At 40.3% G+C, this 26,718-nt stretch overlaps 1 protein-coding gene across 7 annotated transcripts in view; it reads right to left on the reverse strand.

The window, feature by feature from the left end:
• The window catches only part of CELF2 (CUGBP Elav-like family member 2), a 386,209-nt gene that overhangs the window by 24,178 nt on the left and 335,313 nt on the right, over positions 1 to 26,718 (reverse strand). For all 7 annotated transcript variants that reach the window (XM_026868456.1, XM_026868453.1, XM_026868452.1 and 4 more), the window contains one exon: positions 20,491 to 20,625. In XM_026868456.1, coding sequence (XP_026724257.1) covers positions 20,491 to 20,625 — 135 coding nt within the window. The remainder of the gene's footprint in view (positions 1 to 20,490; positions 20,626 to 26,718) is intronic.

Raw genomic sequence — 26,718 nt, forward strand, 5'->3', positions numbered from 1 at the left:
ACTGGAGGAACAGCATGTCTATATCATGTTTTTTCACTCCTATTCATTACCTAGCTATGAAATGGCGCAGATCACTTTTATCCTGATGCTCTTCTGAGCTGTTGAACACATCAGATTACTTGGTGAACACTCAAGAACGTGAAGTCTCTACAGTTGGCAGGATCCAGCAAGGAAAGTAGGAAGCAATATTTTCATTCTGTGGGCAAACCTTAAAGCCCTAAACTACAAACAACACATCTTTACTACCTTAAGATACACCAAAGACAATCCTTCACACTCATGAGGCCTCAAAGTACAAAAGACTCTCCTGGTGTGGGTTAGGAGAGATTTCCAGAGTCCTTGAGGTATTCCCTGTCCCTACTTCCCTAGAATCTGCAATGTTAACTAACTTAATAATTTTATATGTTGCAGATAGAAGCAGCTTTGATTATCCAAACTCTCACTATAAAGCAATAAGAAGCCAACAATGTCTTTGATTAAAAAAAAAAGTAATCAAAAAACCCAGGTAAAAAACCACTTTTGTCAGATAATGTGGGTACCAACAGAGAAGAGAGTAAAAAATCAGTGAATGAATGTCAGTGAATTCCCTGTGACCACCACTGCTCTGTGTTTCTGCTCATGTTCATTAGCAGATCATTTAAATGAAGTATATAAACCTCAAATCTGAAGCATCTGATTGGTTTTGACTGGGCTGAATTCCATCCATTTCTGTTTCAGAAGATTATTACCCTTTTCTCTTGAGGAAACACATATATTTAAGAAATGAGAGAAATGGGGGCTAGGAAACTGCCTGAAAATTACATTAAAGCTCTTGGGGGCAAATAACTCCTGTGAATGAAAGCCATACGCTTATGGATTGTCAACACATCTGTTGGAGAAGACAGAAAAACCTGATTAAATCCTTCTCTCTTGTGCAGCCCAGAGTGCGTTGTGGTGGCTCTTATCATAGTCTCATTGCTCAAACACATGCTCCAGGGATGACCAGTATCTGTGGCCAACATCTCTTTTCTTCTTTTATTCATATCAAGTTTCTCTATTTCATCAGACGAACACAGAGCAGGTGCCTCAGTGATTCTCCCATTTGAAGTTGCAATGCAGATTGTTTAGTCTGCCTAAATAATGACTTGGCATATAATCAATGTAAAATTCTAGTTGGAGCACTGAAGCACCTCAGAAATCAGCGTTTTGTTGTTGCGGCTATTTCTTCTGCTTAGCAGTGATCTGTCTCACAGATCTACTGGGACAATGCTTTTTCCTCTTTGGCTTATTATTTCTTTGAGAAACTGAACAAATTGTGTGGTTTCCGTTATCTTATTGAACATGAGGTGAACAGAAATGAAGGGAGCTCCTTTTGTTAGGGCATTTGTAAAGGACAGATCCAACACCTTGCTGCGTGACGTTTCCTGAGAGACTCCACACTAGTTATCTCCTTCCCTTTGACTGAGACCCGCATGTATGAAATGAAGATGAAGACAGTGATGAGCTAAAATACTATCATAAAACATCCATAAAAGGTCCAACATATTAAGAGAGGTGAAAATTTCTCACAAAATGATGGATAAAACCAACAGATGAAGCAATGTATTCCTTGTCCCCAAAAAACTTAAGAGAGATGAGACAAAAGTTAAAAGGTCCTACCAGACACACGTGGAGGCTTAGGCCAGCTGAAAGTTTTTACCTCATGTGCTCCCAGAATACGTTGAAGTCCATCTAAAGACAAGGACTATGCTTCTGTCCTGTGCCCTTTTCTAGTTTCTTTCAGCTAAAAAATTGTAACGTATATTGAACCAAAGGGAAAAAAAGAAAAATCACATGTCTTGTGGTAACAGTAGATGACTGCACTTCTTTGGGGGAACCTGTATATCTCTCTCACATCAGCAAAGCTCTTGGGCTCCACAGCTGCTCGGAGTAATGGCAAAGGAAGTATAATTCTGTGTTGGAATAGCGTTATTCTGTATTTATGTCTTTTAGTTGTCCCGATGACAAAAATAGATTGGATACAGGCAGAATTTATAAATTGTTTTTTACCAGGTTCCCCAGCCACTAAATAAATTAAAACATTTCTCAACCCTCCATTCTCCACACCAGAACATTGCTGCTCTGAATCAAATCACTTCATAGTGCTGCCTAATAAGCAGCAGGCATCTATCTCCAGGTGCTTAGCTTGATGTACAAAGCTGTAGTGCCGCTAGGCATTGCCCTCTGTGCTTCTGGTGCACCAGCATTTGGTACGACAGTGAGGAAAATCAAAACACACACAAAAAGTGCAAACGACTTGGGCATCTGGTGTCACTCTGTATGGCACATCTGTATTCACAACATTTGGTGTATTGTTTTTCTCTTTACACTGGGGATTTTATCCTTGCCTCCTTAAAACCTCTATATGACGGGGACCCAGTATGTTTCTGGGGCAGTATTAAGTGAGTTAGCTAATACTGAAGTTAAGGGGAGAGATTGAGCGGACTGGAGCTCCAGCCTGATGAATGCTGGCTGAATGTACAATAGTTGGTGAAGAACAGAGGTGCTTTTTACCAGCTGCACCTCACAATGTTAAGACCTGGAAAAATATCAAAACATGGTAGATAAAGATTTTGTCGACTCAAAGGAACTTCTTCCTCTCTAATATCAGTCATTGGAATAAGCCAGCAGATTTCTCAAAGAGGCTGTTGCTCAATCAGAGGCTATTGGCAGGAGTTACGGGGTTGAGTCCTTTAGCTGTTGTTGGAAGAGTTCAGACAAGGTGTTTATCATATTTCCCACTGATCTTAAAAATATGTTAATACATTAAAATATCACCGCACTGGATAAAGAGGTCAGTTTAGATTTGTAAGAGTAAAGTCCAGTAACCAGTAACCTGCTCTCTTTCCTGCAGGTACACTGCATGCTGGTCACCTGCTGCCTTCTGCATCCAGGCCACATACAGGGACTTTATGGAACACTTTGGCATCTTCAACCATGGAAGGTGAGAAGGTAAAAAATGTTTATTTTAATATTAGAGACCTTACCGTTTCTTCTTCATTGACCCCTCTATTCCCACATTTCTATGCCAGTCTTACAACCTTTCTCTCCTCTTTTCCAAACTCAACTGCACTTTAATAAACATTCAGAAAATTTCAAATAATACAAATAATATTATTAAGAAGCTGTGAAATGGTGAAGGACATGGCTGCAGCCTTTCCCCAACACACTCCCAACCCCAGCCATTTGATCTTATTGTGCTTTCTCCATTTAATTGATGAACAAAGAGACTTTGCCCTTTGGTTAATGTATTCTTTAACAGAGCTCTCTTTGATACAGGGAACACATTTTCATTTGGAGTGGTTGCTCTACACAGTATAGATATTTGTGTTTAACTAGTAATGTTGCATTCATAGCAATTTCTAAGGCTGGAAGGAGCTGACATTTTCAACTATTCTCCTCAACACATTTATTTCTGCCTGTAAAAGGTTATAGCACCTTTTAGGTCAGAGATTTTTTAAATAGAAATCTAAACTAGCAATAAGCCATTCCTCCTTTAATTTAAATAATGTTTCAAAGCAATTCCTAAAAACTATGCCAACGAGAAAAAGAACTGGTATTAGCATAGAAACTTTTGGTTATTCTGTTGGCTATTTTATGTCTATAGAGTCATGATGATTTACATAATCTGGATTTACATCAGTTGGAAAACTATATTCAGGATAACAGCATCTAGGAAAGGCAATGATGTGTAAATATTTCTTTGGCTTTGCTGTGCACACTGTGGACGGGATGAATTTCCCCACCTTTGGCAGCTTCATTGTTGATTTAAGTTAGTCTAGTCAAAGCTATTCTTTTGGACAGTGTCTTAGGTCAAGAGACCTCCCACTCAGACACCCTACCTTTAGATTTCTATCTCAGGATGGGCTGAATTGCCCCCTGGAAGTGTTCCCGTTTCCACTGATTGAGATGGTGATCTCAAAGTAGACGTAGATCATTCAGAGACAAAATGTGTTGTGGTATGGATCCTGTCTTTCCTGTTGGCCATGCATTATGTTAACAAACTGGTGATCTGAAAGCAAGGGATCTACTTTGATCCTGCACACAGAACTGATGTCAAATGTGCACTTAGGGATTTGAATGTAATCACGTCTATCAAATCTCAGGCTCAGAGAATTGCCTGATGCTGAGCAATTATGAGCTAATCTGCAGAGCATGTGCACTATTCTGCAAAGCACACCCTGTCAGAGAAAGGAGTTGGACAGCAGGGATTTATGCAGTGTTACAGTACAGGTCATACAAAGTAGGATGGCCTTGCACAAAAGCATGCATGATGAGCTAAAATACTAGACACTGTTGATGTCTTTTCCAGTTCTGCCTCAAACTTCCTGTGCTGCCCTTGATAAAGCACTCTATAGTTTTTGCTGTAAGACAGGGCTAATTCTGCTTCTTCCCAGTTGGTGGCTTGTCTCTTAGAATGCCGTATCTTGGAGGCACAGGCACATTTTTGTCATGCCTATTTACTTCCTACACCTAAAACCAAAGATTGCCCTTGATAGGCCTTCCAGGTATACTGAAGTAAGAAAACCACACACCTATGTTCATCTGTAGTACAGCCTTGGGAAAACCCCACCCCTCTCATGTCTCAGGACCAATTTAAAAAAAGGAATCCTCTTCCCCAACAGAGGAGGTCCACTGGAGGGTCCAGGGAGGCTGCCTGAACACTTGGTGATGAAATGACGTGCTAGATAAACACTCCCTCTCACTGCTGCTCTGGAAAAGGACATATTCAAATCACACATATACCGAGATGATTTAGCAGAGACACAATTTGCAGTGTGTACTTGACCCCATTTTTTCCTTAATCTTTTTGCTAAATATCTAAATAATAATGAACTCAAATGACTTCTCAACAAAGTCATAGACCACAGGAACAAGGAGCCTCTTGGAAACTCCATGCTATATAAGCTAACTTGGCACTATTTTACGGGTGGTGATACACAGAAGTCTGTGCACTCTTTCCATTCCTCTCCGCCTTGTTCTGTTCCTTTCCTCCTCTTCCAACACTGGCATACTGTCTGGAAATGATACACAAACACACTGCATGCCCAGGACTAAGGTGTTAAAGAATGTCAAACTGGCATTTCAAAGATTTTAAGTGAAGTTTCTTTTTGGAAATAATATTTTCGTTTTAGGGCAGGACTAAAGGAAAGAACGGGCAAAGAAAAACAAGGGCAACTTCACCTCATTGCCTGCATAGAGGGTTTCTGTAGACCTTCACCTACCCCATCCATGTGAAGAGCAGCTAATGTTTCTGGAGCAGAACCAGCCTTCTGCTGCTGCAGGGCTTCAGGGCAGCTCCAAGAGTGGCTTAACTACACTGGGGCTTTCCACAAAGAGATTCACAATGGTAACTGTGACAGCCCTGCTGACAGCTTTCCTTTAGGCAGCTCTCAGTTCCACTCCACAATTGCCTGTCACTACCTAACGCATGGCGCAACAGGAAGCTCAGTGTTTGCTCTGAGATCAGCTACCTGCTTATCTGTGTTCTGGTCACATCCTGCTTAGTCAGTTGTAGAGGATGTGCATATGTTAAAAAACAAACCACACTGCTCGGCTGTGAACCGCAACTTTGTTCTTGTTGTTTTACTTAATGGAGAGTTTAAATAACTCAGTGTTCAAAGTACTTATTTTGCTCCAGTAAAGATGATATAGTAGTGCACCAGGGACCAATATTACCCACAAATTTAAGGTTCAGTATCTCTATGACTTTACGTATGAGAAGTTGCAGAGAAAACATGTTCTCTTTTGGGAGAGACTCCTGTCAAATCTGTATGGGTGGTTGTCTGAGTCCAGAATCCTCTATCTTGGGTCTATTACTGATTTTCTGCTGCCTTCCCAAGCTCATTGACTCCAAGGGCTAGATAAAATAGATCTGACTTAAACTGCTCCCGACTAAATGGCTGCTGTTCAGAGGGATGTAGACAGGTGGAGTTGGCCAACAGGAACCTTATGAAATTTAATAAGGACAGATGCAAAGTACTGCACCTGGGAAGGAATAATCCCTCTCAGTAACACAGGGTGGGGATGGATGAGCTGGGGACAAACTGCTGAAAAGGACCTTTGGAGATCCTGGTAGGAGGTGACCATAAGCCAGCAGCATGCCCTGGTAGCAAAGACAGCCAACAGCATCTTGGGCTGTTGGAATAGGAGAAAAGCCAGGAGACCCAGGTGATGTTCCTCTTTACTCAGCACTTGTTAGAGTACATGTAAATACGACATCTAGATTTGGGCTCCTCACTGAAAGGAAAACATTGATCAGCTTGAGGGAGTTCAGTGGATGGCCAGCAAGATGGTCAGGGGCTTGAGCACTCATCCTGTAACAAGCTGGGCTTGTTCAGGCTCAATATGATAAGGGTTCAGGTGGACCTAAAGCAGCCTCCCAGTTCTTACAGGAAGGTCATCAGCTAGATAGTGGTGAGAGCATGAGGGGTAAATTGAAACAACAGAGGTTCAGTCCAGCTATAAGTAAAAACATTTGTACAGTGAGGATTGTCAAGCACTGGAACCAATTACCCACACTGCCCAGTCCATGTCCTTGGAGGTTTTCAAGACCTGACTGGATAAATCCCTGAGCAACCTGATCTCACCTCACACCTGACCCTGTTTTGAGCAGTGGGTTGGACTACAGACTTCCTGAGGGACCCTCCAACCTCAATTATTGTATGAACCTATGAAAGTAGAACAGTGTGGCAGAAAAGTAGAAATCAGGTGACACAGAGGCAGAATGAAAGAAAGATGAAGATGCATCGGCAGAAAACTGAACAGGAGATCTGGCTTCTGTTCTTGGGTCTGTTTACAGGAATAGAGGTTGACATCGAATATGTCACTTAACTCTTGATTGTGCTTCTGATTCTAGGCTGCCACAACTACTTTGTGTGGGCTAGATTTCCAAGGCTACATCTATGAAAAGATCTAAGAAAAGGAGGTCCTGACCTTGGATGATTGCTTGAGATTTTAGATTACTCTTAGTTTCCTTTAGATTTAGTAATGTGCAACAGAAAAAAAAAAACAAACAAACAAACATAGTAGAAGTACTGAAAGGATATAAAGAAATTATATCCTAAAGAGAGTAAATGCACTAAGAAAAGAAAATAAAAATTACTCATAATGTCTCCCCAGTCAGTGACACAGAAAGAGAATTATAAGAGTTGGGGACAAAAGGAAAAGAAATATTAAACTCAAATTAGAAATCTGTAATTTTAGCAAGTTGTATTTAAAATCTTTGTTTACTACCCAAAATCTCTTGTGTAAACAGAATATTCCTTTGTCCCTTTGTTAGGACAAGAGGGATAATAAATCTAAGAGACAACACTGGATTTAAGGATAATCAGATTAAGGCTGTGTTCTCTGTTTTCTTTCTAACGTTTAGCTGCAAAACCCAGCTTTGTTTGGAACGGCATCCTGCAAACTGTGTCTGAACAAGGCAAACACCTGCTGGCCTGAGTAAAAGACTAAAGTTATTGGACAAAGTTTAGTTGTGTTGGACAAAGTCTACGCAAAGCTTCCAACTTTGGTCTGATTTACAACATTTTATTTTGGTTGTGGTACTCTCTTAAACAGAGAAGAATGGCGCCCAGCTGTAGGTGGTCCTTATGTAGCAGAGAATATGGAACACTGACCTGTTTTTATGTGGGATTCTGGCCAGAACTGATCTTACATGTTTAAGGTCAATTGATTAAGGTGTATTCTCTTTATGCAGCACTAACAACAACTGTTCGTTTTAAAGAGATGGAAGCCCAAAGCCTTTCTCCTAAACACACGAATGAAATGTCTCCTGGAAAAGAGAAGTGATTCAAGTATAGAAATGATGGAGCTTATGAAATGAGGGTTATAAACATGGGTGTGGGGGAGAAGTGGGTAAGTCAATCACACCGTCCATGTGACACCGCTCTCAGGAATTTGCAGTTGTGTTTCTGTCTGAAATGAGCACACTCTATGGGCTCTGACTGCATAAGGAACATTTTAAAGGGGAAGAATAATTAAGTGATGACAGAGGCATCATCATTATTAGATAATCACAACCCAGGGGCAATAACAAACTTTGAGTGTCTCTAATCCCATGGGGTCTAATTATTCTGTGAGAATAACCACACCTCCCAATTTTAATTTATTCTTGTGGAGAATCTGGGGTGGGGGGGTTGGGGGGAAAGGGGGCATTTTAATATTTTTGCTGAAAGAAGATGCAGTTGGCCTTTCAAAAGGGCTCATCAGTATTCTAATATAACTAGCATGTGTGACTGGCATTAAATTGTCTGCCCTTTACCGTGTACTCCAGACAATCCAAGTATACACCCCTGCACAAACTGGTGATCTCCCAGTTGCTAATATAGCACCATCATGCACTGGTTCTGTTTCTTGGGGTAATTTTTTAGCAAAGGAGAGGTGGATGTTTCTTGTCTGGGGTAGTTAATCCTCCATAAGGTCCTTTGACAAACACATTGCCATTGGTGTGGAGAGAGAAGTAAAAATGTCCTAATCTTCTGGTATTTTGGAAGTGCTGTCTAACACATCAAAAAGGAAGATTCCAGTAAGTTTAAGTGCTCTGCTTGTGCTAGTATAGAATAAAATAAAAGTGACAGACACATTCCAGGGAAAGAGCACCAGAAAAGCAAGAGAGCAAGAAAGAGTCAGGGGGAAATAAGAATGACAATATAGAAAGATATATACTAATATCACAGCCTTTCTCAAATAAGTCAGTGTCTCTCTACTTTGTCATTACTTACAGGTGAATAATTCTCGTGAAAGATTGTCTGTATCTTCTCAGGATGCAGGAAAAGGGAAGCACCAGTGAGGAAAGGAGGAAGGGAGACCAGCATCCACACAACATCTGGTTGCGTCTGTGTGCATGCACGTGCAAATGAGACTAAGCAAGACAGAGGGGGAGGGAGAGAAGGAGAGGAGTCTTTCCCCATAGTGATCCTTTTGGCTGAAGCTGGCTTTCTGAAAACAGCTTTATATTTTACAAAGTCCTTTGAGTACATTCACTTATACAAGGAAAACAGAAAACGTAGAGAGGTGAACCAATTCATTCAATTGCCTTGCAAATTCAGACGAAGACAAGGTCTTCAAGAGCTGGAGACTAACTTTAGTCTCATAGATCCATAATCTTCAGTAGTGCACGGGTGTTTGAGAGCTAAGGAACCTCTGTGAGCTTGGGGCAAGTGAAAATTAGGGTCACTTATCTTAATCACTTATGTAATTTATGTTTAAGCCTAACTTGACATTTCAAATTGTCTTGAAATTACAATGTCTACACCGAGGACCTTCCAGCACTGCAAAGGAGGAGAAAACAGAACATGCAAAGGTACTACAGGTATGGCAGAAAAACCCATCAGGTGGTTATTTTTGTACTTTTCTAGTCTTCTAAAGGTTCCTCCAAACCTATCAATCTAACAGAAGGTATTTTAGGAAACAAGGGTTTATTGATTTGGCATATCTTTGTGAATCTAGGCTATTGTGTCTAAGGGTACATTTTCCTGTGAGATTATGAAGATGGAGAGAGAGAGAGTAAAAAGCAAGTTAATATGCTGGGCCAATTTCACACTGATGTCTCTGTTTTGTTGAAATATATTGCTCAGTGAAGACCATCCACCTCTAGTGTAAACTACGAGTCATATATTCTGTTTCAGCACTGTGCATGTAACAGATCGTGCATTCTCCCCAGCAGACCACAACAACAAATTACTTTTGGTTTTGGGTGAAAATTACTTTAAAGAGAGGCTAAGAAAGAGAATAATAAGGCACAGTGGACTGGCTTGGGTTAAAATTCAGAGCTGACCATTAGATATTTCCAACTGTAACTTAAACTGAAATCAAAAGCAGATTGAAACCCCACAATGTGAAGAAAACAAAGAATAATTACTGAGCATTTATGACTCTGTTTTACCCAGTGGGACCAAGGGCTGTGGCCTGTGTTCACTGAAGCATCACCGAGTTCACATCAAACCCAGACCATTAGCATTTCTACAGGGAACTTCCAGGTGTGCTCTCATGTTTATTACTGCTATCCCACACAATTTGGAACAAGCTATTGTTCAGGGACTCATGCCTTGATGCTGAAATGACTTCAGGGTGGAGGTACTTCAGCATATAACCACTTTTAAATCATTTTCCAAAGTGATTTCTGATCTAGCATCACTAAGACTTTACTTGAGGCCAGGATCTCCTACCTGGAGTACATATTCCTTCACATTGCCCCCCGTGTGCATACAACATCTTTGACATACTTTCACCACTAAGCAATAACAAACAACTAGCAGAAACATCTCTCTATAAAAAAAGAGTTTCAGTAGAGTTCAAGGTAAGCAATGTTTTGTTGCAAGAATGCTAATCACATGCATATATGGCAATTCAAACTCTAGTACGTCGGAGACGATGGCCTGATTCATTTTTATTTTCACCTCTCTAATAAATCTGTATTAAGATCACGTAAATAGTCCTTAGGAGGTGCTTGTCTTTCCATTGCAGCAAGATGTGACTAAAAGGTTTATATACCTCAGACACTTAGGAGTCCTATCCATGGTATTTTAGAAGAGAGGTGAGATAAATTATATATTGAAAATCTGAGTCTGTAGGTAAAGGAGTTATGAGTCCAGAAAGTGCATGAATAATAATTTCCAGGGAAGAAGGGATTTTTAGAGGGGTGTGCAAGCACAACCTCATTGTAATAGCATACCACAAGATACAGTAATTCACCTCTGTAAGCTGCAGAACTTGAGGATTATCCTATTTCATGTAAAATTACTCAGCCAGGTCCTTCGTAGACCATTTGAAAAGTCATATGTAGTTCAATGTGGCACTGTTTTTTTTTTCATTCGTATTGCACATTTTTGTTCCACGAATAGCAAAGGCAGTCAAGGGTTTACTTTATTTGGTTTTAAACACATGCAATTGGAGATATTTTTGTTTCACTGATGCATAAAATAAATTGGTGGCCCCATATGCAAACAACTAGATCTTTTCAGACAAGGCTGAAACAATTACGTTAAAAACATTCATAAACTCTAATTCTCACCGTGTTCCACAATTTAACCTGCCTTAGGAAAACAGACCATGAGTATCCATGGACACATTCACAATTCAGTAGGGTTGAAGGAACAGTGCTGGCAGTAGTAAACCTTAAATAGTTGAAAGCTCATTCAAGTGCATGAGTTTTGCTAAGATTTACATTATTTCCTGAATATTATGAACTCCAGCATTTCCTGCACTTGGAACTTCTTGTAAGATATATAGTATATAAGCTCACATATCTACCTATGTAACCAAGCTGATAGTATCATGTTCCTTTCATAGAAAACAACCCTGAATGAACTTGAAATAGTACTTCCAACAGAATGAAAAATAGTCTTTATTACAAACTGGAGTTCTTGTGGCTTGAAATAGAGATTAGGAGTAGGGCAGAGAGACACTTACGAAATACAATGTATTATAAAGTGTTATTTGTATACTGCAAGCAAAGTAAATCCTGAAATGTGCTAAGGCAATGGATTTAATACTTTAGGAAGATGATAATGTACTAATGTTTAAAAACCAAACATGTCTCCTGTTGAATTAGATACCACTATCTCATGGTTTAGTCCTGTACATTGTTTCCTAAAAAACCTACCACAGAATTAACTAGCATGATACTTCACTGAAAAATGTGCACGTTTCTGTCCTTCAGCATACAACTTCGGTATTTATGAAATTTTGAGGAAAGAGTCAGAGATTTCTGTGCTAAAAATTCATAAATCAATAATGTTGGTTCTAAAACAGAGTCAAGAAGCTTTTGCAAAACGTCTCTTTCTGTAGTTGTGAGGCAGCCTCACACTTCTTCACTGGCAGGTTCTGCCCACCCTAAGACCAGCTGTTTAGCGACTGAACTTCCCTAAGATCACAAAATCACAGAATTGTCTAGGTTGGGAAAGACCTTGAAGATCACCCAGTCCAACCATCAACACAACATTAACAGTTCCCAACTACACCAGATCCCTCAGCGCTATGTCGACCCGACTCTTCAACCCCTCCAGGGATGGGGACTCCACCACCTCCCTGGGCAGCCCATTCCAACGCCCAACAGCCCCTTCTGGAAAGAAATGCTTCCTAATATCCAGTCTAAACCTTCCCTGGTGCAACTTGAGGCCATTCCCTCTTGTCCTATTGCTTGTTACTTGGTTAAAGAGACTCATCCCCAGCACTCTGCACCCTCCTTTCAGGGAGCTGTAGGGGGTGATGAGGTCTCCCCTCAGCCTCCTCTTCTCCAGACTAAACACCCCCAGTTCCCTCAGCCGCTCCTCGTACGACCTGTGCTCCAGACCCTGCACCAGCTCCGTTGCCCTTCTCTGGACACACTCGAGTCATTCAATGTCCTTTTTGTAGTGAGGGGCCCAAAACTGAACACAGGAATCAAGGGGTGGCCTCACCAGTGCCGAGTACAGGGGTCAGATCCCTTCCCTGTCCCTGCTGGCCACGCTAGTGCTGACACAAGCCAGGATGCCATTGGCCTTCTTGGCCCCCTGGGCACACTGCTGGCTCCTGTCCAGCCGGCTGTCAATCACCCCCCAGGTCCCTCTCTGACTGGCAGCTCTCCAGCCACTCCTCCCCAAGCCTGTAGCGCTGCTGGGGGTTGTTGTGGCCCAAGGGCAGCCCCCGGCATTTGCCCTCATTGAAACTCCCCCAGTTGGGCTCAGCCCATGGCTCCAGCCTGTCCAGGTCTCTCTGCAGAGCCTCCCTACCCTCGAGCAGATCAACACTCCCACCCAGCTGGGTGTCATCTGCAAACTGACTGAGGGTGCCCTCGATCCCCTCATCTAGATCACCCATGAAGATGTTAAACAGGAGTGGCCCCAAAACTGTGCCCTGGGGGACACCACTCGTGACCGGCCGCCAACTGGATTTAACTCTGTTCACCACAACTCTTTGGGCACAAACATCCAGAGAGTTTTTTCCATAGCAAAGCGTGTGCCCATCCAAGCCACAAGCAGCCAGTTTCACCAGGATCCTTTACACTGAATTGATACACCTGCCCAGAAACCATTTTGCTAGAATATAAAAAGACCTGACATTTTAAGGGACAAATATTTGAAGAGGTAATTCCAGTTAGCTGATGGCCTGTCATTGCCATTGGCACCCTTCAGGTTATTGCTGGCTCATTTTTCCAAAGGAGGAGACCAGGGAGAGTCAGCACTGTTCCAGGGATGCTCCATGGGAATTCATCACTTTTCACCTCTTTTTTTACTTTACTGGGACTCTGGGAGGTTTTTAGTCAAAATTTCTACTCTTTCCTTCTTCAGTCATTTAAGACATTTTGAAGTGTTATTAAAAATATAAATACAGGTCAAAAATGCATACTCAGTTTCCTACTTTTGGTTGCAACTTGTGTTTGGATGCCTGCTTAAGGGTGACCTAATTATTAGATGGGCTTAGCACTAATATATCTCTCCAAGAAGTAGCATAATCTCTGGGCACTAAGAGCAGTCAGAATCAATTCACTTATTTAGGAGCCTAACCACAGACTGAGAAACTTAACACTGTGTGGGTAAGTCCAGCTGACACACACCAGTTCAGAAATATACTTCTGTCATCACAAATTTCTTTGAACTATGCAGTTAAGTGACTGAGTGGTGGGCATGCTAAGGCAAGATTTTCTTTCATGTCTTCCTTGCAAACACATACTTTTAAAAAATTGGTGCTGAGATCAGGGTTAAGGCATTGGACTGCTCTGTGCTCTGAGCACTAAGATAATGGTGTTAATATTATAACTACAATTATAAAATTGAAAATCAAATACTTGGGTTGTTTAAGCATCCATCCACAGTATGTGTACTGTATGTATACAGTATTTATAAACCTTTATTTAAGATACTGTGGGCCTGTGCAAACCTCATGAAGTTCAACAAGGCCAAGTGCAAGGTCTTGCACATGGGTCGAGGTAATCCCAAGCACAAATACAGGCTGGGTGAGGAGTGGATTCAGACCAACCCTGCAGAGAAGGACTTGGGGGTATGAGTGGATGGAAAACTGAACATGAGCCAGCACTGTGCACTCACAGCCCAGAAAGCCAACCACGTCCTGGCCTGCATCAAGAGAAGTGTGGCCAGCAGGGCGAGGGAGGGGATTCTCCCCCTCTACTCTGCTTTCAGGAGACCCCCCCTGCAGTGCTGGGTCCAGCTCCGGGGGCACCAACATCAGAAGGACACGGACCTGCTGGAGTGGGGCCAGAGGAGGCCACGAGGATGATCAGGGGCTGGAGCACCCCCCTGTGAAGACAGGCTGAGAGAGTTGGGGGTGTTCAGCCTGGAGAACAGAAGGCTCTGGGGGGACCTTATACTAGCCTTCCAGTACTTAAAGGGGTACAAGAAAGATGCAGAGGGATTCCTTATCAGTGAGTATAGGGATAGAATGAGGGGTAACAGTTTTAAACTGGGAGAGGGTAGATTTAGATTAGATATAAGGAAGAAATTCTTTACTGGGAGGGTGGTGAGACACTGGAACAGGTTTCCCAGAGATGCTGTGGATATCCCCTCCCTGGCAGTGTTCAAGGCCAGGTTGGACGGGGCTTTGGGCAACCTGATTTTAGGGTAAATTGGAACTAGATGATCTTTAAGGTCCCTTCTAACCCAACCCATTCTATGATTTTATATATGTTAGATTTGTCCTGTAACTTTATCCTAAAAATAATGAACATTGTACTAGGGAAGTATGTACTGCAAAACTAATACATCTCATTTGAAATGATTTTATAATAATAGTGCCTTATTTTAAATGATTTTATAATAATGGAACCTCCATTAATTGCACATGAAACGGTAGAAAAATAATCAATTTGTACTACAGTACGAAGAGTGCCATTCTGCATTTTAAACTGATCTTTTCCAACATGAAACATCTACTTCAATTCATTCTTTAGGAAACTGTCAGACCTTCCTACACACCTACTGGTAGGGTTATTTTTGGATCATCCTGGAAGCAAATCACAGCTATCTCAGTGGGTGTACTGGCCTCTAACAAAATGTCACGGTGGCAGACTTGCACCACTGATTGGGGAAAAACGTATTGTACCAAACTGAACAAAAAGACACTCTTCTAAGAATGAGTATTTGAACATTCTTCACTGCTTCCCCGTTGAAGCATCTTGTATATTCTATAAAATCTCTAACATTTGAACAATTGTGTTCACAACATGAATACCTTCAACTAACAAAGACAATCTTCATACTATATTAGGGGGTAGAGAAAATAATGAACCACAGATGCTAACTACAAGTTATAATTCTCTTCTTTTAGCAGGGGGAAAAGATGAATTAATTCTTACAGGACAGGCACTGTAATCAGATTTTTTTTTCCTCTTTGTCAGTTTATTCTATACTTCACAGACTTCCTTTTTTGGGGCTGTTATTCTTCAATGTCAGCATCTGTCTGAAAATGACTATTTTTAGACTTCTGTGCTTAGGAGAACTTTTTTTTTTTCAACGTAAGAGTTAATGGCTGAATTCTGATATAATATAGGAAAAGCTGAGCTGGATTTAAGAGGTCGTTAAAGAAAAGTCTTACTTTGTACACTGACAGTATATTTTTTCAGAAAGATTTCCTCTTAGGTTTACACAGAAGATAAACCTGAAGAGGTTTTTTACTGAAGCATGAATAGCTAGTTCAGCTCTGTGAATAAATAATAGTTTAGAGAATCAAATAATCATGAAAATGTCATGGAAAATCAAGGCTCCTGTCTGAAACTGAATTAGCTTCTGGTTTAGCAATTCTATCCCCCCACAGCTCAGAAGTTATATTGTGTATGTTTATGCAGATAAATTTGGATGTATAATTAGATGTTTCGCCACTTCATTTGCACATAGAAGGGCTTTCCTACTGACTACTGAAAAAACATTTATGCATGAATTTTAAGAAACGAAATTGAAATGAGCTCACAGAGGCTGTGGAATCTCCATCCTTGGAGATACTCAAACCTTGACTGGACACAACTTTCAGCAACCTGCTCTTGAGTGGTCCTGCTGCGAGCAGGAGCCTGGGGTAGAGATTTTGGGAAGTGTCTACCACCCTATGTGATCCTGTGACTCCAATGTTATGGCATTAAATAATAAAAATACATGCAGTGATGGAGAAGGGCAAGTAAGTTGGTGTCTCAAACCCAACTTCTATGTTCTTCCTGTGAGTACAAAACATAGTTCTGCTCTTGCTTAACATCAGTTTGCAAAAAGATCAGTTTGCAAAAACATCAGGAGCTTCACAGCTCCTGATATCAGGAAATGCTTTACTGTGCCATGTCAACCTTGTACCACTCAGGACAGTCAGAATAAACATTATTATTCTTGGGAAAACCAGAGTAGTGGGTCAACTGAGGCAAATGAAATGTCAGACAGTGTTTCACATCCACCTCCAGGCCTTCTCACCACCCACTGAATTAACCATAAAGCTCTGCAGGGTGTGGAGTAGCAGCCTCCCTGTGAGCTCTTTGCTAGTTGATCCATTTGCAGGACGTGTCCAGGACAGTCTCTGGAGGAGACTCAGCTGAGATTCATCCTGTCTAAATTGGGAAATTTAGTGTCAATACCTACACCTGAGGTAGTCCCTCCAAAATCCCTTCCCAGGTAATGGGAAATGCAAACTTCCAGGGCCTAACCAAAAGGGAATTGAGACAAACTGGCTCAGAAAATTGCGTCAGGTAAAAGCTACCCCAGCCCGAATGCTTATGTTATGAAATACTACAGGTACCTGCCTTTAAATCAGGAAAGTATTCTAAGCGAGAGAAATGAAAAGAAAGTGAAGAATTAATTAACTAAATAGAGGTGATTAAAGTAAATAAAGGAAACAATTATCATATCAAAATAAAAGACAAGTAAGATGATTAAACGAGTCTTCAAAAGACCCATGAGAAACTCATGAAAGACATAATATGCATTTACCTGGTTTTTATTCTTTCATGATTTCATTTTCATTTTTATTCACTACCATCTGATAATTGCAAGAAACAGTTACTTTAACCATGGGCAATTTAAACCATTTTAATTTTTTTCCAGGGCCAAGAGACAAAAGAACCTATTTATTGCCTGAGGGGATTTTTACTAAAATGAAAGCTTAATCTTTCATGTTTTTTTAAGCAAAGGCTTTTAAAAAATCATTTCTAACAATGCTGTAGGGAGAGACTTCCATGGGTATGCAAAATTGAAATTATAAATTTACAATTATAAAAAAATTAATAGTTTGGGGGATTGCATTGTCTCTTCTTTCTGAATGAATACTGTTTCAAGCTTAAGAGAAAGTATTTAGCACATGGAGTAGAGTGAGTGTCCTTAGACTCTCTTGCGGTCAAAGCTCTTTAGTAAGAACGTAGGAGAGAAAGATCACTGGAGTTCAGTTTGTTTGGAAATATGTAATTGTATGAACCCTGAAGAAGGAGTTTCATACAGACAGAACAGTCACTGTCAGATGCTGAATATTTTTCTCCTCTTTTTGGATATATGGCCATTAGAACCCAGTAGCAAAACTTGACACCCTCAAATATCTGATGCCCTGTTGGTTCCTCGCTTCCTGGGCTGTTTTTCTGTGTTGGCAGTGCATCAAAGCTGCCCTGACTGCCATCCCCTCCGTAACAGCTTGGTGCACTGAAGGGTGAGAAATCTTATTTATGTAAAACTGAGCTGCAAGATGACTTTTAACTGAAGTAACCACCTTTTGGGGCTTTTATGCCACACATCTGCAAAGGACAGAACAAGAGCTTTTGGTCAAAGATTGATTCAGGAGAGGTCTTCAGGAGAGATATATATGGGTACAAACATGGATACGATTTACGTGGCTGCCATGGTTTAAGGTATTTCAGAAGTACATGCTCATGCCCATCCCTGTTTTGTGCAGTATTTTAGTTTTAACAGCATCAAGAAAAGGATTAAATTTAATCATGAACCTTTGCACTCTCCCAAATTTGGGCAGTTTTTTGAACTGAGAAATATTAATTTAATGCATTATCTGGAGAGACACAAACATTTCTTCCTGGGTTTAGTGCAGGCTTTGAAATCAGACAAAATAATTTACACTTATGAAACACAACAAACTGAAGTGTTCTATTAAAAGAAAAGTAGACCATAAAAATACCCTCAAGGCCTCCAAATATCCACACATTGAAAGGCAGAGCTAAATGTTTTCTGCCAACATATTTCAAGTTTTAATGGTAATACTTTGAGCTACTATGAAAAGCTTTATCAGACTAAATTCATTTTCCATAGAGCAGAGAAGAATCACTGGAGATATTATTCAGGTTTACAAAATATTTAATAGGGTGGAGAATGTAGAACCAGATAAGAAAGGTTAAACCAAAGGGCATTTTAACAAGGTTTGGTTTTAAGTTGGCTGTGCAACATAAATAGGTCAACGGACCTATTAGATATAGACTTTGACACTCCAAGCTTTCTAATATTAGAAACACTTGTGTACAGCTACTATCTATAAGACTTTCAAAAGCAATTTTCATTCTGAATATACTATTTCAAAGGTCCAGAATTTTTTGAAAATAACACATCTTCAATGTGTTAGCCAAAATCATTAATTTATTTGGAAAGTCCTTGCTAATCTGCCCTACAATATCAGCCTGAGCAATACTAAGCATGAGTTATCCCCCACAAATATCCGCCCAGCCCAGCTGAAACACCCTTCTAGCTATGTGCCTCTGCAGACTTGGGCATCAGATGAAACCACCTTTCAGGTACTCAAGGAGCCTTGAGACCAGGTTAGAAGAGGGAACAGCAAGTCAGCAAGCTTGGATAAAACGACTGTGTTGGAGGGGGAGAGAGGGAAATGTGGACTGTAAGGATGAATTGGAGTCCTGTGCCAACATGGCAAGACAAAGACCACAACAGAAACATACTGCTGCCTGAGGTTCTGGTGCCACTTTGCTGCAGAGAAGCAACGATAAGGAAAGTTCACTTTCAGCTCCTCTGCACTGCAGTGCAGTACACTGAGTTGCCCTGAGAAGTCTTGTCAGTATGGCTCAAGAAATGTCGAGCATGTTTTGGGAGGACAGGCTACTAGACATTTAACAGCTAAACTGCAGAGATATTACAGAGCATGCATGAAATGCAACATTTTCACTTCTATAAATGGGTGACATTTAGACAGGAGTACCGCAGAAACACTGACACCGAGACTAGCCTTTTGCAAAGTGTTAAGCCCCAGCTCCAAGAAGGAGGGAAGAGATTGATCAGGTTTAAAAAAAAATAATCAGCAAGCCAAAATTATTTTCACCCAACCTGCTTCTCAGAGATGTTGCAAACGAATATTATTTTTAGGTCAAGATGAGGATCACACCAGAAACAGGAAAATTCTGCAGAAACATACTATTTATTAGCCAAACTGCCTTCCATTTAACCTCTCCCCCAAACAAACAACAGAACTGTAATATAACAGGAAGTGTTGGCCAGCTCTAACACCCAGCACCACTCTCAGTCCCAGCTCTACTGTGCAGTGAAGACTGTTTTCCTTACTGATGAGCTCAAACCGTCTGCCATGAATTACTTTTTCATGGGGAATAAATACACACTTAAACAAGATTAAACACAAATGTTCTTTAGTGGTGTCTAAAATAATATGAATGTTTTTTAGAACAGCAATAAACACACTTCATGATGCAAATAATTACACCCTGCAGCCTTTATGTAAAGATAAGTGGCCAGATTCTTGACTCAGCTACATCACTGTAAATCCAGAGGAACTATACTGAATCAACATCTCTCTCTGTGGATTCTGGAGATGTTGAAGTGTCACTGAGCTCTGAATTTGCCCTGATTTCTTTCTAGGGTTTTGCAGATATTGGACATGCATGGCTGAATGTCTACATGGTGATCATGAAGGCACCACCACCTCCTATTCTGTCCCTTATTCCCCCATAAATCTGTCTTCTGTTTAGTGCAATGAAGTCAGAACCTGTCTGTGTATTCCTTGTGCATCTGATGCCACTTCTGTAACTTCTGTATTCTCAGTTAGGACAAGAAGAAAGCTCAACTGAAACTACAGCAAGAAAAAGAGAAGGAAAAAAAAGAGAGGACCACAAAAATTCATGATGGGTGAAGGTCACACCTGCATGATGTGCTGGGAATCAAAGTCTCTTAGGGATTAAAAAGAACCATCTCGGCAGATTTTTCTGTAGGATGGAAAGAATTTGCTCATTTTCTGAATTCTTTCTGAAAAATTAAACTTAGCTTAGTTTTCCTATGTAATTGCAATTTACATGTAAAGTTTTGTAAGACGGGTCTGTTAGACTTTAATGACCCCTGAAATGAGTCTGAGAAGGTGAACATGCCCACATTAGACCGCTTGAAAAATTAGTTATTTGCTTAAAAATAACAGCAATGAAACAGCTATTAAAAGGGTATTCAGAATTTGTATGAGCACAGAACTTAGACACAGCATGGAATCACGGTTTTAATTGTCATCTTCCCATTTATTCTCACGTTTGTATTCTGAAAGCAAGCACTCTGCTCTTACCGGGACTTGTGAGGGCTCCCAGAGCACCAGTCGTTGTGGAGAGAGGATTTGCATTGGTGGTGGTAGCTGAGGTTTGGGCGGCGGCTGCTGCGGCTGCTAAAGTTGCCAAATTCTGTAATTGTAAAGCGTTCATGCCTGTGTGGAGAAAAAACAGGGTTAGTGAAAACACAGAATGAAAAAAAAAAAAAAAGCTATTTTCAATGGACGTGGAACTTGGGATACCTTGTCAAGAGATTCAATTCTTCACTCCCAGGACATGTATAATCTGGGAATCACCTCTTACAGTCCTTGAATAACATCTTTCACCTCTCTACCTTGGAGTTGAGTGAATACAGCAAAGGCACCAGCCTATAGTTCAGGAAAATTAAACCCGGTTTGTGCCTCTTCTATAAGGGGAGTGTAGAATTAGAAGTAATTTAAACTCTGTGTGAAGCCCGGGTGTGATACTATTTCCTGACACAACAGGGGGTATAAAGAAGATAACCGATGTTTAAAACACATTCAGGACAGGGTCATATAATTGGGATCAATACAGTTTCTTTCCTGTGTCTTCTCTGAATGTATATACTAAGACTACACTGTGCAGTAGCCAGTAATTGTGCTATTTTTCCTTTTGATGGTTAATTTCTAAAAACACATATGGACTAAGAACATCAAATTATTATCAGTCTGATCACAGAGCCATCATTGAGGTAGTGACTTTCAGGCCATAAGCTCTGGACTGTGATATGAAGTTTAACTCAGTCGTCTGTCACTTCATTATTTTAGAAGATCTGGGGGAGATATACCTGCATTTCAATGAGGACCATAAAGAAATGTAGGCATTTAAATAGCAAAGGCTTTAATTTAGATGACAAGTAAAAAAGGACAAACAATAAATAGAATTTACGTGAAATGGACAAAAAGATGATTAAGGAACAGCAAAGCAACATTCATTTGACTTAAATCAGAGGAACAGGGGTCTGTCTTTCCTGAGGCCTTCAAAAGTACCTACCTTTTTGCTTTGGACTAGACAAAATACTTGGGCACTTACTCTAAGGCGAACTGCTCCACTAGACTAAAATGCAGATACAAGTTAGGTGCTAGCATTCACCAGTCTGGATCCTTCTCAGGATCCTCTGAGTAAGAAATAACTGTTCACAGGGGTGATGTCCAGACTGGGTGCCTATATACAGACATGAGAAAGACTGGATGGCAGTGAGAGATCATCCTTTTTGGTTTGGACATATGAAGGAGATCTGGGCATGCTGCTTGAGCCTTCGATAGAAATGACAAAGTACATAAACCCAAAATAATGGAAGAGTTTTATTATGTTCTTGTAGTTCTGATAATATAATTACACACAAAAGGTTAGGTGGCAAGAAGAGCAATACCTTTTTAAGACCAAGTGATAGAGCTAGGAAGACTGCATGAGTTTTGGGAAACACCCAAAGAAGAGCTTAAATGCCTGGAAACTTGTCCATTTTTCCCCCTGAATGTTAGTTTGTTTATTGAGGTATTACTTCTCCCTGCAGACTTTCTCAAACAAAAAAAAAAAAAAAAAAGATATCAAATATTATACTTTATAAGTATTTTTGAGAGGAGAAAAAAAGCAGTGAAGGAGAGGTATTTTCTAGGAATTGAGAACTCCTGCAATAACGCAGAGTGATAGCACTTTCAAACACAAATGTTGCAGGCTCAGGTTGGTACAATCAGTGAGCCCCATAAGGTATCAGTGAGCCCCAGAGGTATCCCTACTGTCTCAGCATTAGGCACTGCGAGATGAACCTTGATATCAGCATCTATTTGTGAATAAACCCCCATATTTAAATAGAGAATGTTGCAACAGGCAGGTCAGGTCTCAGGTGAGCACCTAGCTTGGCAGAGGTTCTGACTTCTGTGCCTCAGTCAAATGCCCAAAGTCAGCTTAGGTGTTGGTGCTTTTGAAAATATGACACGACAGTGTTAGAAGTAAGGTTTTAATTGATCTAAGATCCACCACTTTGTAATCTGGAATCTGCACGCCTCACTTGGAAGAATTATGTGACCAAAAAAACTCTGTCAGGTTTCTTTGGAGGCTAATGACCATGTTAAAAAATAAGGCTTTTCTAAAATACAACCAACCTAAACTATTTTGCAAGATGAAGTAAAGCTACCCCAGTCACAAATCATTATTAACCTAGACAATTAGGTGTAAGTACTAAATAAAGTGATCACGGGTCATTGTTGCAATTTGGTCAGTCTTCTAAACCAGCTCTCACGAAGTTTAAGTGCTTAAAATACAAAGATAACTAAAATGGGAAAACTACCTTAATTACACAGACATGTTATAAATACTTAGGAATTAGATATTGAATGCCGAGATGTATAGAATAAAACTGCTTAAAACATCACAAATCTTGAACAAAGTAATCCAAAGGAGGAAACGATTGAATATTTTTAAAACATTTTTTTTTTTTTTTAAATTATCAGTCTAGAACTAAGTTTTAGAAGCAGCATCATATTAACAAATAAATTTCTGGAATCAGAGATGGTAAGGAAGTTCATAACAGTTTTCAAATTCAATCTCTGGTGAACTTTTCAGTCAAAAAGTACAATTCAGATAGAAATTCAGATATGCAAGCATAATCTTAATTTATTTTTTTAAATTGCTCAGTTGACCTACTTGCTTGCCTCAGGTGTAAATATATATATATTTTAATTAAAATATTCTCTTTCTTTAACAGTAAGATTCTGGAGATTATTTCAAACAAGATTTTAAGGATGGAGAAGACTTAAGATGGGGTCCAGCTCTTCAGGAACAAAGCAGACGGTGGTTCTCAAAATAAGATATGGAATCCATTGTCATCCTGGATTGATATTTGGTCCTTAAATGTAATTTACCTTATTCTTTTGTAAGAACTGTAAGTAATTCAGCAAAGAATGTCCAGCAAACATTGCTGGTCTTCCATGAGGCCATATTCTGTTCAAAGAGATTTGGGAAAGCAGTGAGTTGCTCTACCATGGCAGTGTGGTTTTCTGTCACCCACTGGTTAGTTATTCATCAGAAGGATCAGTCATAATAAGCTTACAGGTCTTCTGTGGGGAGGTTTCCACTTTGAATTTTTAAACAACACACACAGCAGGATTAAAAAATAGCAAACAAATACAGAACAGTACTAGAGGAGAGACCACAAAATAACTTCACCTAGATGAAATCCTGCATGCTTCTGTAAAACACATGGACTTTTCTCCAAACCTCAGTTTATAGATGCAAATGGGTTTTGAAGCAATTTAATACAGCTTTTTCTACTGCATTTTATGTGTATGTCTTTGCCCATGCATGCAAGGCTCGTGAAGGCGATGAGCATAGAGGGCTGTGAAGCTGGAAGGCAGCACACATGCACTGTACAGCACTCCAGGAAAAGTGAAGCCGGCACAACAGGCAGCGGAACAAACAACTGCTCTCTTTGGGCTCACAAACCACCATCACGCCTGCGTGGATGCAAAACAAGCACCAGCATTGCCTCATCCCACAAAACCAGTTTTTTAAAATAGTGGAACATTTCCTGTGGACGCACAAGAGGAACCCATCAACTTGACGCAACAGTCTCAGTGCCAAGAGAAGATTAACAAAGAGCTAGGCGGTGACGAAGCTGTCTCCCCACCCAGTGTGTTTTACTGTAGAGGTGACTAAAAGACGCTGGACACAAACCAGCTCTGCAGATGTTACAGGGTGTCAGCTTGGGTGCCTTCAGGAAAAAAGACTGCTAGCTGTTGTCACACTCGCATAACAGGGGACAGCAAAGAGCCCTGCTGAACAGAGCACCCAAATGTGACTGTCAGCAAGGGCTCATGGCACATGCCACCATCCAGCATGCTCTAGAGCTGATGGTGTCAACAGGTTTGTCACTTAATATGCATCCTCTTTAGGATCTCTGTCTGCTGAAACGTATAAAAAATAAGTCCTGTCATCACTGTTTCACATTCCCCAGGCATTTTACCATCTCTGCTCCCTCTTTATTGGTTTCTCCCATCATCTTGTCAAGTTCGTCAAACCCCACTTGCTAGGACAAACTTGGAGGAGGGAAACCAAATGCTCTTAAGTCCCAGACCCAGAAAATACTTTCCTTTAAAATGGGGATTTTTGGTTCAATTGAACTTCAGCTAAGGTATAGTTCTGTGGGACTAATCTGCTCTCTCATTCCCTCTCCTTTCAAACACTGTCTTCATACATTTCAAATCCTACAGCTTTTTCAAAACAGTCCCAAATCCCGCAACAGAGCTGGACGGCAAATGAGTAGATAATTTTTATTTGGAAGTGCTGCTCACTCAGCAAATGCACCTCTCTCTGAAGAAATGCAAATTGCTTAACACTGAAGAACAGCCTCACAGGCAGAGCTGCACATGAAAAATGAAAATCCCCCTGTAGAGGAAAAAAACAACTTCTGGGTAAGGAATAACTCTTGATCTTCATGATGGAGACGATGTTGGGAATTAAAGGGAAATGATTAAAAAAACCAGAATCACAATACAGTTTGATTCCATTTTTAATAACATGTATTTACTAATGTGCTATCAGCTTGGCAAATATTCAAGATTGCAAGGAAATTCAACTTTCATTTTGTTATTTGGCAGATTAAAAAAACAATTAAATTATGTACAAAACAGAAGCACAGTATGCCTTGCTTGAAACTTAAGATTTTTTAAAAAATTATTTATAAGGATAGGGGCATGAAAATTTAATTTAATGTTCACCTTAGGTAATTTTGTGTCTTATTGTTCACAGCAATTACCATAAATCTACATATCAATAAGCGAGAACAGATGTCAGTTGTTACAAGTGCTTGCCAATCAGGCCTGTTAAAAAGTGACAGATGGATGGTGATAGAACATTCTCATAAGGCCTATTAGCACATTCACAGGAAATTTTTGTAGTGCTGCACAGTCACAGATGCAGTTCTGTGAAAACACGGGGAAATTTGAGAGCACGAGATTTACATTTTACAACTTCTTGTGCTGCCTCTGACACAAACTTTCATACAATGAAGCAATTTGCCTCATTTCAGTCACCATGGCTTTTCTCCTGTGATAGCTGTAAATTTGGAATTAGTGAGTATTTGTAGAGGAGGCGACAGTCATGAGCCATTCCTGAAGACTTCTTAGGCCTCATCAGCTCTTGGGTTTCCAAAACCCTAATGAAATCATATTAGAAAATAGCTGAGATTCACTTGTCGAATAAATTCCTAATAAAGGAAGACACTAGCTATGTTTTAGTGACAATACATGCATGGTGAGCTTGAAGTTAGTGGTGGTTATCAGAGCCAAATCGGGATAGCTCATAAACAGTTCCCACTAACTTAACTTCCTTTTCTTTGGAAATTTTATCCTTCCCAATTATTAGGATTTAATCCTTCTGAATAAAATCCTGACTGCAGCTTAAAAATAATGAATTAAGGTAAAATTTATCATCTGCAGGCAAACCCCCAATTATTTGCTGATATTGACGTCAGCCATTTTAATGTGAAAAATGGGGGTAAAGGCTTCATAGCCTGTGTCTGAAAGACTGCGAAGTTATTCCAGCAATAGTCTAAGAATTAAAAGAGACAAGAGACCCGAGTGCTAGTTCCATCAAACCATGTATACTCTGCACCTACCTTTAGAAAAGCTGCTTATCTGAACAGTGCTTAAAGTACCCTGAACTTTTAGTGTTGAGTTAGCAAAGCTTTTAATGTCCCAATTTGATTCTGTCCTGTTTTTTAAGAGTATATCCTGAAATCCAACTCAAGGCTAGAGTTACTAGTTGACTCACGCAGGATTTCAGCACATTTTCAAGTTACACATGCTCTCAATACATTTCTGGAAGGAAATGTGCTTTTCTCAATTGAAACTTCCCCAGTCCTAGTGGGAAGGATTCATCTTACCTACCTTTATCTGAATAAAAGTTACTTGTCCAGGCTCTTGCTATAGTCAAAGGATAGAAAACGAGCAGATGATTCATCTGATCCTATAGCTAGACGAACCCCAGCCCTTGGAGGGATGAACGGCAGCCTGTGAGTGACTCCCTCTTCACTGACATCACAGGGAGACTGGATCCCTAATTTTCAAAACGCTGAGGTTCAGTGGGATGACTTTCACCCTCAGAGAAACCAAGGAAAGAAAAAGCCCCTCTCCTTCCTTTTGCTGTTTATGGAAAGCCCAGACAGAGCTACAGATCTTGTATCCGGACTCGGCCAAACGTCCACATCATGCACTTTTACCACTTGAATA

This window comes from Athene cunicularia (genome assembly GCF_003259725.1).
Source record: "Athene cunicularia isolate RWA chromosome 1 unlocalized genomic scaffold, athCun1 chr1_part2, whole genome shotgun sequence".
Classification (NCBI taxonomy): Eukaryota; Metazoa; Chordata; class Aves; order Strigiformes; family Strigidae; genus Athene; species Athene cunicularia.